A 14,876-nucleotide genomic window follows, 5' to 3' on the forward strand; every position below is an offset into this window, starting at 1 on the left:
CCTCTACCTTACCAAGCATGATGTCCTTCTCCAGAGACTGGTACCTTCTGATAACATGCCCAAAGTATGTGAGAGGAAATCTTGCCATCCTCGCTTCTAAGGAGCGTTCTGGCTGTACGTCTTCCAAAACAGATTTGTTCGTTTTTTTGGCAGTCTATGGTATAGTCAATATTCTTTGCTAACGCTATAATTCAGTCAGTACACAAGGGAAACAGAAAAAGGACAAATGAGGAACACTGCACAGAACATTTCAAGTCCTGAGGTGTCATCTACCACTGCCATCACTTTCCTTTGTCCAGACTCAGCACACGGCCCATGTAGATGCAAGAAGGGCTGGGAGACAGAGCTTAGCTATGTCTCCATGAAATAGACTAGGAAGGAAGGAGACCCAGAGATTGGTGAAGGGTCTTCTACCACATGAGTCCATTCAGCATTGAGTGTTTCATTTGAACGGTTATATTTGTCATTTCTTAAAAGGTTCATTTGGTTCTTTTTCACTTGAAATATTTTGTAATTTTCACTGTAATGTTCTTTACCTTGGAGTTATTTAGGTGTGCATTTCAAAGTATCCAATATGTATTTATATATGTGTATGTATGTATATATAACATTTTTTAAACAAGTAAAACATTTTTATTGTTAATTTTTAAAATTTAATTATGCTGTAGCCGATAATGTGTATTTCATATCGATTCTTTGAAATTAATAAGACTTCTTTTATGATCTAGTACTTAATCAGCTTTTTAAATAGTCTATATTAACTTGAAAATGTATATTCTCTATTCGCTGAGTGCAGCTGTCTACCCATTAGCTCAAGTTTGTTAATTTTGTTGTTTAAATTTGCTATATGCTTATGAAATTTTGTATGATTTATCTGTTTTTGATAAAAGTATGTTAAGACCTGTCACTGTGATTGTGGACTTGTCTGTGTTTTTCCTTATAATTCCATTTTCGGTTTATACAGTTTGAGTCTATAGTGTGAAGGGCACATAAATTTACGATTATTATAAATTTTTGGTGAATTCTTCTATTAACTGTTAAATACCATACCTCTGTATCCCTGTGCTTTTTGCCCTAAATTCTTTTTTGTCTGATGTTAATGTTGCTGCAAGATATATATATATTTTGGGGGTTAGTATTAGCAAGCTGGCTTTATAACTTCCCTTTATTTTCACATTTTCTGTGTGGTTGTTTTAAGTGTGTCCACTGTGAGCTATATATGGCTGGATTTTTAAAAAGCAAATCTAATAATCCATGTCTTTTAATAAGTTTCTTTAATCCATTTACATTTTTTGTCTAATTGTTGATATATTTGGACTTATTTATCCACCTTACTTTGTATTTTCTGATTATTGTTTTCTCTTTGTTTCTTTTTGCCTGATGGATGTGTTATAGAAAATCAGCACTAATGGCAAAGTTAAGGACGTCTCAAGTGGAATTAGTTAGGTTATCGCAACACTAGAGACAAGAGGTGAAGACCTGATCTAAGGCAGAGGTGGTAGCAGTGAAGAAAAAGTCACAGGTTTAAAAGCATTTCAAGCATATTTATTGTAGCATTTTTCACTCATTTATTCATTCATTCATTTATTCCACAAATATTTTTGAATACCCATGATTTCAGGAACAAGGAAAACAGCAGTGAACAAGGTAGCCAGGGTCCCAGCCCTTCTGACACTCATAGTCTAGTGGGAGGAGGCAGACATGATTTAATAATCTCATAAATAAAGGTCATAGTGGACGTGTGGAAAATGTGGCCAAGGAGCAGTATGGGCAGGGCTAGGCTGAGGGAGGCTGGTTGACCAAGTGTGACATCCAGGGTAGGCGTCCTTGAGAACGTGGTATTTGGATAAGGAGGAGTTAATTAGGTGGGGATAGATTGAAAGTGGGTGGCTAAGAGTGTTCTACACAGAGGTAACAGCATGTGCAAGGGCCCTGTGGCAAGAGACAGAGAGTATGTAGAGGATTCTAGGAACAGAAAGGAGGCCTGTGCAGCTGGTGTAGTTTTGATTTTAATTTCAAAATATTTAAAACAATCTAAATGTTCAATATGCAGGAAATTATTAAATAAATTATGATGCTACTATAGAATAGAATCCTATGCACCCATTAAAATCAGACATGAATCTATTTACATGGGAAACATTCATAATATATTGATAAGTAATGAAAGCAAGCTGTGAAACAGTGTGTAGGGTATGATATATAAATATATATATATATGATATATAAACAAACAACATATATTTATTTCAGTGTGTACAATTTTAAAGAAGAAGTCAAATGTATTCACCAAATGATCGTCTCTAGGGAGTGGCATATTGAGTGATTGTAATTTTTTTCTTTTTGCTTGTTTGTATTTTAAGAATATCTACAATAAATATGATTTACTTGTGTCAAAAAATGAAATAAAAAAAGATATTTGTGAGCAAAATCAGTAACTCAGCAACCTGTTGGGTGTGGGAAAAAAGAGAAATGTATTGTCAGAATATCTTGTCAGAAATGACTCAGGGGTTATGTTACTGTGTGGATAGTGATACCATGAATTGAGATAGGGAACACAGAAGGAAGGAGTAGCTTGAGCCGGACAAGGGATGAAGAAGAAGATCATGAGTTAAGTTTTGGACAGATTGAGTTGGAGACAGAGATATATGACAGGAAGTTGGGAATGTGATTTTGAAGCATAATATCAAAAGCTGCTGAGAGACAAAGGACACTGAAGTGATCTTTAGGTTTTTCAATAAGAAGGCTGTTGATTGAGAATCAGTGGGAGTGGAAAAGTCAGAATCTGATAGGTTAAAGAATGAATTGGAGATCAAGAAGGACAAGCAACAAGTGTGGACAGCTGTTTCATTATGTTTGAGGAATAAGAGAATTTTAGAATCTGGAGCATGGGACAAGAGAGCAGGTTTGGTGATACAAATTTAAAATCAACATAAAATTCAAAGCTGAGAGGCAAGAGTTAATAAAATCACTCAGCAAACGTGTGTAGAGCAAGAAAAAGAAATGTGCCTAGGTAGTTGGTGAGTAAAGATAGTTTTACTAGGTATAAAATTCTAGATTGACTGGTTTTCTCTCAGTGGTTTGAAGATATTATTCTATTGATTTTCATTATTTCTAAGAAGAAGTCACCTGTCAGTCTAGGTAATCAATCTTTTCTCTCTGGCTGCTCTTAAGATTTTATTTTTTTCTTTGGTGTTTTTTATTTTTATTTCTTGGGTTTCACTAGATTTCTTAAATCTGAGGATCCACGTTATATCTGTTCTGGAAAACTCACAGATATTCTCACTGCAAATATGCCTCTCCCCCATATGCTCTCTTTTCTACTTCTGTAATGCCCATTAGACATATATTAGCCCCTGTAAAGACCAACCATTTCCCTTAACCTCTCTCCCATATTTTAATCTCTTTGTCTTTATACACTGTGTGCTGGGTCTAATTTCTTTATATTTCAATTTATTTATTCTTTCTCACTCTTTTAGTTTAGTTATTATTTTTATCCAAGTTACACACACACACACACACACACACACACACACAGTTTAAAGAACGAAATAATTCTACAAGGCTTGTGACAAAAAATAATAGTTCCCTGACAATTGTTTCTTCTTTTCTGTTCTCCATGAACTTTCAACTCTTAACTCTTTTAATTGGAGTATTTTCTTCCATAAATGTAAATAATGTGCCTGAATTGCTACTTCTTGACTTTTCAGTTTTGGCATGATCTATTTCTTTGTACCATGGAAGATGTGGATTTAGTTCTTTTTATTCCCCTCCCCATCATAATTCCTCTCCCAACATGCACATTTCCCATACCCAGACTTCGGATATTCTTGGTTAGATCAGCATTAAGTATTTACATTTTATGAAAATACTAGTCACCGCTGAGACATGATTCCTTTCCTTTTCCTGCACTTATTTACCTTTTCCCTCAAGTTAAATACTTAGTACTTAGTTCTCTGTGTGTTGTTGTTGTTAGGTGCTGTCGAGTCTGTTCTGACTCACAGCGACCCCATGTACAACAGAACGAAACACTGCCTGGTGCTGCACCATCCTCAGAATTGTTGTTAAGCTTTAGCCCATTGTTGAAGCCACTGTGTCAATCCATCTTGCTGAGGGTCTTCCTCTTTTTTTCTGACCCTCTACTTTACCAAGTATGATGTACTTCTCCTGGGACTGGTCCCTCCTGATAACATGTCCAGAGTATATGAAATGAAGTCTCACTATCCTTGCTTTTAATAAGCATTCTGGCTGTACTTCTTCCAAGACAGATTTGTTTGTTCTTCTGGCAGTCCATGGTATATTCAATATTCTTCACCAACAACATAATTCAGAAGCGTCGATTCTTCTTCTATCTTCCTTATTTATTATCCAGCTTTCGAATGCCTATGAAGTGATTGAAAACATCATGCCTTGGGTCAGATACACCTTAGTCCTTAAAGTAACAACTTTCTTTTTAATACTTTAGAGAGGTCTTTTGCAGCAGATTTGTCCACTGTAATGCGTCGTTTGATTTCTTGACTGCTATTTCCATGGGCGTTGATACATAACTCTATGTACATAACACTGATTTAATCTTAACCTCTCTTCTGGTTGTGTAAATCTCTTACCAACATGTCCAAATACATTTGTCTTGAAGAAGCCTTTCAACCTTCTCTACTCTGGAGTGGTTGATCTCCAGGCCTACTGCATAGTTCGCAGCTTGTTTTCACCCTCTACCATTATCCTAAGACTTTCCTTTGCTTCTTTCTTGTGTTTGATTCCCTGGATCCTGGATCTTCCTCATTTAATTTACTGCCTCATTTTGGTATAGCACAACCTGAAGTAGCTTCCTGAGGAAGAGTGCATGGGAGATAATTTTTTAATACTTTACATGTCTAAACAGACATTAGTCTATCTTCACACTGAGATGATAGTTTGCATTAGGAGTATAACTCCATGTTGGACATCATTTCCAAAATTTTGAAGTCTTTGCTGCATTTTATTCTAGCTTCTGGTCTTGTTATTGAAATTTTGACATCACTTTTTCTCTTTATCCTTTGTATGAAACCTGTTTTACTCTTTCTGAAACCTTATAGGAAATTCTCTTTGTCTCCAGTGTTCTGAAATATTATAATGGTATGTCTTGGGTGGTTCTCTTTCATCTATTGTACTTGGCACTTGGCAGACTTTTAATTTGGAAACCTATATCCCTTAGTTCTGGGAGATTTTCTTGAATTATTTTCTCCCCTTCATTTTAAAAGTTCTGTTTTTCTGAAACTCCGCTTATACAGATGTTGGACTTTCCTGTCTCCTATGTTTTCCTCCTCTTGTTTATTTATTATTTTGTTCTAGTTTTCATCTCAAGTTTTTTGTCTCTGATATTTTTATTTTCTGTAATATTTTTTTTTAAGCATCACGTTCTTGCTTCATGGTTGCAGTCATTTTTCTTATCTCTCGGAGCAGATTGATTACCCTCTTCCTCCAGCTTTCTTTTCCCTGCACAGTCTCTGTTTCTTCCATGTTGCTGTTGTGGTTTGTTTCTTTAGACCTTTGACTTTGATACTGGAAGACCTCCCAGTATGTCTGCTGATTTTTGGCCATCACTCTGCTCATATTTAAGGATAAGGCATAAGCTGACTGGGGGTCCTTGGTGCTGGGTGGGTGCTTGCTCACTGTGGCTTCACCATAGGGTGTACGACTAGAACATTTTATTGGCAAATCTCAGTGTCAGACTCTGTATTTTTTCTTGGGCTTGTCAGAGTCCTCAAAGAAGGATTTTCCAATTTCCTTCTAGAAGTCTTGGAGCTGAGTAGGAGAAGACACCTGGGGATCTCAACATTCACTTTTCCTTCTTTTGTTCATGGTAACATCTCAGCTCTCAATTGTTTTCCAGAGCGTAATTTCCTTCCTTTGGCACAGTGGTGGAGGGGTAGAACCCAGCTTCTTGGAATGGGAAGGAACCTGGGGAACTAACTGTGTCCAAAAATAACATCGACCAGTTCTCCTGTTTTTAACTCACTTTCACCCCACCTCAGGAACCTGGTGCCACCAAGTCCCAAGTTTTTTTTTTTGTTTGTTTGTTTATTTTTATTTTTTTAATTGTACTTCAGGAGAAGGTTTACAGAACAAATAATTTCTCATTAAACAGTAGTACACATATTGTTTTATGACATTGATTAACAACTCCACGACATGTCAATCCTCTCCCTTCTTGATTTTTTTTTTTTTTTTTTGGTGAAAATGTACATAGCCAAAGATACACCATTTTAAAAATTTCTACATGCACAGTTCAGTGACATCGACTACGCTCTTCCAATTGTGCTGCTATTCTCACTTTAGACGAAGGTTTACAGAACAAAATAGTTTCTCATTAAACAGTTACTACACATGTAGCCCTATGACAATGGTTAACAACCTCACTACACATCAACACTGTCCTTACTCAACCTCGGGTTCCCTATCACCAGCTTTCCTGTCCCCTTCTGCCTTCTAGCCCTTGTCCCTGGACTGCTGTGCCTCATTAGTCCCGTTTTGTTTTATGGGGCTGTCCAATCCCCAGCTGAACGGTGAACCTCGGAAGTGACTTCAGCACTGAGCTAAAAGGGTGTCTGGGGGCCATACTCTCGGGGTTTCTCCAGCCTTCTTCAGGCCAGCAAATCTGGTATTTTTTTTGTGTGTTAGAATTTTGTTCTACATCCTTCTCCAGCTCTGTCCAGAACCCTCTGTTCTGATCCCAGTCAGAGCAGTCAGTGGTGGTAGCTGGGCACCATCTAGCTGTACTGAACTCAGTCTGGTGGAGGCTTTGGTAGCTGTGGTCCATTAGTCCTTTGGACTAATCTTTTCCTTGTATCCTGTTCTCTTCATTCTCCCTTGCTCCCAAAGGAGTGAGACCAGTGGAGTATCTTAGATGGCTGCTCACAGGCTTTTAAGACCCCAGATTCTACTCACCAAGGTAGAATGTAGAACGTTGTCTTTATAAACTGTGTTATGCCAATTGAGCTAGATATTCCCTGAGACCATGGTCCCCACAGCCCTCCACCCAGCAATTCAGTCCCTCAGGGAGTTTGGATGTGTCTATGGAGCTTCCATGACCTTTCCTTGTACAAGTTATGCTGGTTTCCCCAGTATTGTGTATTGTCTCACCCTTCACCAAAGTTACCGCTTATCTATTGCCTACTTAGTATCAAGTTCCAAGTTTTTGGGAGCTGCTTCTCCCCTCTCCTCCTGCTGACACAAGGCCAAGTTGGTTTCCTCTCACCCCTCCTCTTCCCAGCCTCCCCACCTTCCTGTTACCGTCTCCCTCCCCTTCGCTCCATCCTGTGAGACAGTCCAAGCTCTGGCCCAGAGAGGGCTGTGTCTGTACTCTCCACTGGGGGTGGGGTGGGGTGGGGGAGGTGGTCTTGTCAATGACTCATGCTGTGAGAAGAGAAGCTGGTTCCGATTAAAAATGGTTCTGCCATGAGGCTTAGACACTTGTGGGTCTTGTCTGGTCACAATCAGAAGCCGAGGGGTGGCTGACGAGCTTCTCCAAGTCTCTCTGGTATGCAGGTTACGGGTAGGATATTAGGAGTTCTTGCCTTGACACTAAATTTTTACATGAGTTAAGGAAAGTGTCTTGTCCTTGCCCATGCTGAAAAAATCTAAACAATAGGCCCGCATGCCTCTGTTGTGGAGCACAAGAGCAGGTGTCTGTGAGAGGCCGTGAGCGGTTAGTGGCTGCAGACACTGATAGATGTCTGAGGAAAAGCTGTCAGAGAAGGGCCCTCTGGCTGCCGTCTGCCCCCAGGTAATGCCTTTATGGCTTCAGAAATCCCAGGGGCACGTGTTCCCACAGGGATTCTACTAATGTTGTCATTTTTTAAAATCCAAATTCATACTCCACCCTGGCATTATATAATAATAATAGCAATGTAAGCACGTAATCATAGAAACGTATTGGCACTCATTTCGTGCATTGGTTTCGTTCACCACTCATTTCTCTTTCCTCCGTGACGTGAAACAGAAGTCCCGTAAGATAAAGGCCAGGCCAGGTTCACCTCCAGGTCCCATATAATCATCACCTGTCACTCATGGCCAAGGTCTAACCAAGAAGTGACCTCACCTTCCGTTGTGTCTGCAGATGGGGATGGCTGATGGGACGATGGCTCTTCATCCTGTGACCTCACCTTCCGCTGTGTCTGCAGATGGGGATGGCTGATGAGACGATGGCCCTTCATTCTGTGACCTCACCTTCCGTTGTGTCTGCAGATGGGGATGGCTGATGGGACGATGGCCCTTCATTCTGTGATGTTCCTACCCACCAACTTGTAGCGTTCCTGGGAAAGCCACATGGGCATTTAGGATGGGACGATGGGTATCAACAGAGGCTCGTCAGGAAGTGGTTGTACTTTGCACCGTCCTGTCTTATGAAAGCAGAGGCGCTTCACTAGTTTCTCTTTCTTCTGTGTCAGTCACTGGAGAACATCGCCCCAGGCGATCTGACGTCCACATAGAGAGGAGTCAGAATCATCTAGATGAAATCGTTACTGACTGCGGCGTGTCGACACCACTTTTCCCACACATTTCTGCTCTTCTCATTTGCCAGCATGACACCCTCGGCCCATGTATGTCTGTGCCTTTGAAACACTCTTCTTTTCTTCACAGGTACTGTGACTGCTTTGCCAGCGGTGACTTTTGCAACAACTGCAATTGCAATAATTGTTGCAACAACTTACGTCATGAAATTGAACGGTTTAAGGCCATCAAGGTAACAAAATTCCTTTAAATGCACACATTTTAAAAAGCATTTAAAAGTGTTTGAGATGTTCCTAAAGCTATCTCCAGGATTTCCAATTTTAATACTGGGAAAACCCAGAATTTTGAGAATATACACTGACTCTGAGTCTGTTCCTGAATGTGGGGGTGCTGACCTGTGATGGGGTCTGTTAGAGAGGAGAGGCGGGGAGACAGCTTTGCTCTCCACCCATGTGGGGTGGCTTCAGAGGTGTGGCTGCATCCAGGAAAGTTCTGATTTGAAACCATGTAAGTGTCCAATCCATCTTGGCTTGGGCTTTAGAAATCTGGGTCACATTATGCAGCTGATAAGCTTGAGTTCTGCGTGGTCTGAGCAGGTCAGCTGGTCCTCTGTCTGCAGAGCACTAGGCGAAAGCTCGGCCATTGCATCTTTAGGAATTTATAGCCCCCGGGCTGCCGGGTGAAGAGGAGACTGTAGGCTTTCCTGAAGGGGCAGAACCTCACCGCAGACAGCCCCGAAGGCCACGCTGCTGCAGGCTCGACACAGGAGCTTGCCGTCCTTAACCTGTCTGTAGCACTGCAGGTAATTGGAGAGGGCAGACAGTCAGGTTTGGGACCACCAACCTGCTCCAGGATCCCCCCTGTGAGCTTGATCCAGGCCCATCAAGAGTAGATTTCAGACTCTCTTGTGCCAACAGGACAAACTCATCACCTTGTGCCATGCTTGGTCCATTTATTTTGTCTAAAATACTTTAATTTTCATCTTGAATTATGGACAAATCAGTAAATCAGTTAAAAATATCAACTTTGAACAGCCAGATACATAGGACGCAAGAAATTCATGATCCTCTAAACCTCGGTGTTGTCGCACTTTCTTCAGGGGTAAAGGGGGACTACCTGCAATGAAAAGTGTAAAAATTGCATTTTGAAAGTGCTGGGATTCTCATGCATTGCTGGTGGGGATGTCAATCGGTGTAACCACTTTGGAAAATTATTTGGCAATAGCTACTAAAGCTAAACGTTTGCATGTGCTGTGAGTCAGCAATTCCATTCCTAAAAATACAGCCAACAGAAGTAAGTATGAATGTCTACCAACAGACTTGTAGAATGTTCATAGCAGCTTCGTTCATAATAGCCCCCAACTGGAAACACCCCAAATGTCCATCAGTGGTAGAATGGGTCCGTTCATCTAGTGGACTATTATGCACCAGTGAAAAAGAAAGAAGCACAGCCTTGCGGGACAAGGTGGATGAATCTCACAGACGGCACGCAGAACGAGAGAGCCAGGACAGAGGACCTGCTGTGGGGCTCCATTTACGTGAAGTCCCAGAGCAGGACGACTGGAGTAATAGAGTGTGGTTCCTGTTGGGGGTGCATTGCCGGGGAGGAGTCACGAGAGTCTCTGGGGGGCTGGAAATACACACTACCCTGACCAGGGTGTTGGTTACGCGGGCGTGAGCAAATGCACACGTTCTTCACGCGTCACCCTTGAGAAGTGAGCCTTTCGCTGTGTGCCCGTCATACTTCAGTAAAATGGTACAAATAGTCCCCTCCAGCCAGCACTGTCCAATAGAACTTTCTGCAGCGACGGGACTGTGCTAGTGACTGTGGTATTTGACAGCACAGTTCCCGACTGGTAGCCTCTGGGGTGGAAGGAAATGGGGCTTCCTCCACTCTATCTTCTGTATTGTTGGGATTTTTACAGGGAGCACTGAGTCACTTTGAAATTAAAAACTACGCAGATAGATAGATGGTAGACAGACAGACAGAAAGGTAGGTAGGTAGGTAGATAGATAAAGTAGGTAGGTAGGTAGGTAGGTAGATAGATAAAGTAGGTAGGTAGATAGGTAGGTAGGTAGATAGATAAAGTAGGTAGGTAGATAGGTAGGTGGGTAGATAGAAGAGCTACAAGACCCCACCAGCTGTGTGTGTTGTGTGAGAAAGACACTGCCCAGTGGTCAAGAGCCTGGCTTTGAAGTCAGCGTGAGGACTTTGTATCCAGGTGCCATCACTCACCATCTTGGGCAAGATATTTAACCTCTCTATGCCTCAGTTTGCAAACCCTGGTTGTGTGGTGGTCAAGAGCTATGGCTGCTAACCAAAAGGTCAGCAGTTTGAATCCACCAGGTGCTCCTTGGAAACCCTCCGGGGCGGTTCTACTCTGACCTGCAGGGTCGCTATGAGTCGGGATTGACTCGATGGCAGACGACTACACCATCGTTAAGTGTGGAAGTCGCGATAAACAAGACGGAGACAGACCTTCTGAATTACGGAAGGAGACTCACTGTTGATTGTGGGGCCTCTGAAATTCACAACGATATTAAACTATGACTGGCCGATGTGACACCTTTCTCTGAGCATGATTTTTGGATAATGAAGTATGCCTTTCCGGAGTTTTGCGTTTTCCGTCTTAGGCATGTCTTGATAGAAATCCAGAAGCATTCCAACCAAAAATCGGGACAGGGAAACCAGGAGACGGGAAGCCTCGCCATACCAAAGGCTGCAACTGCCGGAGGTCGGGCTGCCTCAAGAATTACTGTGAGTGCTTCGAGGTTAGTAACCCACTCCCTCGCCTTATTTAAGGCAAAACACAGGTAAATTTTTCGGCCTAAGTAACTTTTGTGGTTAAAAAAGAAAACTTGACTGTAACTTAAAGAGAGAAATAAATTATCTTCTTCCTTCCAGAGTTTCTAAAAGGACATCCAAATGAATCTGCATTAATTTTCAAAGTATAAATTGAGCTTTAGGAACGCATGTGAAGTCCCCGAGGGTGTGCTGCGGGCTGCGCTCCTGAGCGCCGCTGAGTGCCCGGTGGTGGGTGCCCGCCGCTGTGCGTCCTGCGGCTCTGCCCTGACGTCGGGGGGCTCCGGAGGTGGGCGTGCTGCCCCCCGGGGCAGAGCCAACGCTCTCGCTGGGCAGTGGGCCCAGTAGGTCTTGGAGGAGGCTCAGGCAGCTCCAGACCCCGCGGCGCCTTGTCCCGAGGTTTCCGGCTGCCTGGGGGGCGGGGGTGGGGTGGGCAACTCCTGCCTGGCTGACAGCCCCTAGCCAAGTGTAGACAGTGGAAGGAGAAAGGACAGCTGGGCTAAGCCACCAGAGAGGCCGATGAACTGAGGCCCAGACCAGTTCTCGGCCAGAAGCTTTTTCTTTTTCTCAAAGACAAACGACACAGGGATTCGCTTTCTCCTTTAGAGCCTCCGTCTTTCGCCTCCCTCTTCCATCGCTCTCTTCTTGGTGATGAAGGGGAGGAAGGAAGGAAGACAGGGAGCCCTCAGCCACTGGCAGCGAAGCAGCCGGGAAGCTTCCTCCAGAGGCTTTCCCTCTCAGGGCTCGAGCCCTCGGGCTGCCTGTGGTTTGTTTAAAAGGCTGCCGTGGAGTGCCAGGCCGAAGAGACACTGCACGCTGAAAAGTCAGAGTAAGCTGACCTAGCAGCCCCCCAGCCCAGGACTCGGAAACACAGCCCCAGGAAACCTTTACCCAGCCCCCCTCCGAAGGCCCTGCCATTTAGAGGGAAGGGACATCATGGTCCTTTAGTGTCTGCGTCCAAGGGGACCAGAAATCCTGAAACCCCCCTGCTCCAACCCCCCCGGGGTGTGGATAAATGACAGACACCCTTCTAGAGGCATCTCTGAGCTGGAAAGAGTATGATGGACCCCATCCCCACCCCCAGCGCTGGTGGCCGAGGGACGCAGGCTGTAATTGCTCTGAGGGGACAAGGGACAGGGCTTCAGGCTGGTATGAGTGCAGGTATAGCAGGGACACCACCCATGTACACGCTGACAGCCACACACTCCCCCACATGCCCCAACTTACACCCACACACGCCCCCACACGTCCACTCCCACCTCACACGCCCCCTCCCCCCTCCCACCCTAGCTGCCAGCAGCACGCCTGTGTCCCCACAACCACGACAGGCCATTTGCATGTCCATGCTCCTGCCGCATCTGCTGCTTCTCCTCCTCCTTCGTATGGAAATTGGCAGGTTACACACACACACACACAAATATAAACAAAGAACTCTTTAAGGCCGAAATAGAATTTGTCAGTCTTGGTGACGTGCACTCGTTAAAACCCATTGCCATCGAGTCGATTCCCATGATGGCATGCAGGAGGACCTAACTTCATGGAAGCGTTTTATGTTCTCAGGCCAAAATCATGTGTTCTTCTATTTGCAAATGCATTGGTTGCAAAAATTACGAAGAAAGCCCAGAACGAAAAACGCTAATGAGCCTGCCGAGCTCCATGGAAACTGGAGGACCGGACGGGGGCCATCCGTCATCACCAGCCAGATTCTCAGCACTACCCAAATCCAGAAAAGATCGGTGGGTACCCTGAGCTCATCCCTCCCGAAAGGGAAACAGGTGCATTTTTCAGGAGAGTTAAAGGCAATTGATAAATGGGAAGATGGCAGCTGCAGGGGCGGGAGTGAGGGCGCGGGAGAGAGTGGCGCCGTCTGCTCCTGCTGCGACTGCTCCTTGCTGCCTTAGAGGCCCCCTGCCAAAACCCATTTTGTCCTGTTTGTCCCGGCCTTTCTGTCCTCACCGCCCAAGTTCCCCTGCTTTGTACAAGAGCACAGGGCACGCCAGGGACAGCCAGCAGAGACGCAGTGCCCGGATGCTGCCTGGGGGGACGCCGGGAGTAACATAGGCCTTCAGCAGGCGGGGAATGAATATCGCACACCACACACTCCAGCCACGCTTTCTCTGTGAAGTAACAGCCCAGAGACGTTCTTGACAAGCGTTGTCTTCCTTTCTGAAGTGGTTATGGATCCTAGAGTAACTGGGTATTTTCCCATTTAATTATTTTGAGGCCACGTTATAATCCTCTTGGGTCTCAGACTTTGAGTCATAATTTTACTATGAGGTAGACAGGATTTATTCATCCAGAAATGTCCTTGGGTTCAGTGTAGTGGGTCCTACCATGATAAATTACCCAATGTCGTTAATTAACATCATTTGGGAAAACCAGACTCATGCTTACGTGGTTAGAGTCCTGACAAATGTCCGTCCCTGGAGCCTGCAGAGGTCTTTATCAGTACAGACTGGCCAGAGCGTGGCTGCAGACTTTGTCAGGATGTACGTGGCAGTGTTGCCCGTAAAATCGGAATGTGCACGTTGGGTTGACTGCTGTGGCGGTGGTTGTTGATTCTGGTCTAGTGACGTCACAGCTCTTCTGTCCCAAGGGCAGCTCTGTCCGCTCATCTTCAACAAGAGCAATTTCACAGTTTGTGTTTAAAATCCAGTTGCCACGGAGTCAATTCTTACTCATGGCGACCCCACGTGCGTCGGAGTAGAACTGTGTTCCACAGGGTTTTGGAGACTGTGACCGCTTCGGGACTCCACGGTAATTTCACAATTCCTGGTTGTCTTTACATAGCGACTTTGGCCCATCCCAGCACTCCTTAGGACACACCCTGTGCCCAGGGCTCAGGTCAGCACCGCGTGGCCTGGCCCGGGACCTGCCTTGTCCACCATCCCGCTGCGCCAGCCCTGCCCAGCCCTCAGCAGGACGCTGCAGACAGTGTCCTCTGGGTGGTTTGCCAGTGGGTTCACTTGAGAGGGATCATCGAGAACTGGAGGATTCTCCTGTCCTCTATGCTGTCACAGGTAGTAGCTTCCAATATCCAGAAGGCAACCTTAGATTTAGCCAGTGGCATTTTTAGAAATACTAGGCGCAAGGGTGTTCCGCAGAGTGTGAAATGTATTGAAAGACGGCGGGAGCTTGGTGGTGACCTCTGCCTGTCTGTGTCTGCAGGCAGTCCTTCACGTGCATCTCCTGGGAGGTGGTGGAGGCCACCTGCGCCTGCCTGCTGGCTCAAGGCGAGGAGGCGGAGAGGGAGCACTGCCCGGAGTGCCTGGCCGAGCAGCGGATCCTGGAGGAGTTTGGGAGGTGCCTGTCACAGATTCTCCACATCGAGTTCAAGTCCAAAGGGCTGAAAATTGAGTAGAGTACAGCATAGAAAGAAGGCATGTAGGTTTTGTCTCTGTTCTGACTGAAATCTGTAGCTTGGAAAGGTTGAGTGAGAAGTGCGGGGCCAGGTCTGCGTCGGCAACCAGATTGCTAAGATCAGCTTCCCCTCTGTGTCAGCGAGGTTACTCGGGTGCCCCCTAAAGGATGAAGCGCGGCTGGAGGACAGGCCTGGAGAGAATGAGTCTATTCCCATAGAC

General features: G+C 44.7%; 1 protein-coding gene across 1 annotated transcript in view; it reads left to right on the top strand.

Moving 5' to 3' along the window:
• TESMIN (testis expressed metallothionein like protein) overlaps nucleotides 1-14,656 on the top strand; it is a 40,818-nt gene extending 26,162 nt beyond the window's left edge. The window contains exons 6-9 of the mRNA XM_004383637.1: nucleotides 8,623-8,725; nucleotides 11,127-11,264; nucleotides 12,856-13,031; nucleotides 14,464-14,656. Of these exons, the coding sequence (XP_004383694.1) occupies nucleotides 8,623-8,725; nucleotides 11,127-11,264; nucleotides 12,856-13,031; nucleotides 14,464-14,656 (610 nt within the window). The remainder of the gene's footprint in view (nucleotides 1-8,622; nucleotides 8,726-11,126; nucleotides 11,265-12,855; nucleotides 13,032-14,463) is intronic.
• The last annotated feature ends 220 nt before the right edge of the window (nucleotides 14,657-14,876 follow it).

Source organism: Trichechus manatus, unplaced genomic scaffold, assembly GCF_000243295.1.
Source record: "Trichechus manatus latirostris isolate Lorelei unplaced genomic scaffold, TriManLat1.0 scaffold00113, whole genome shotgun sequence".
Classification (NCBI taxonomy): Eukaryota; Metazoa; Chordata; class Mammalia; order Sirenia; family Trichechidae; genus Trichechus; species Trichechus manatus.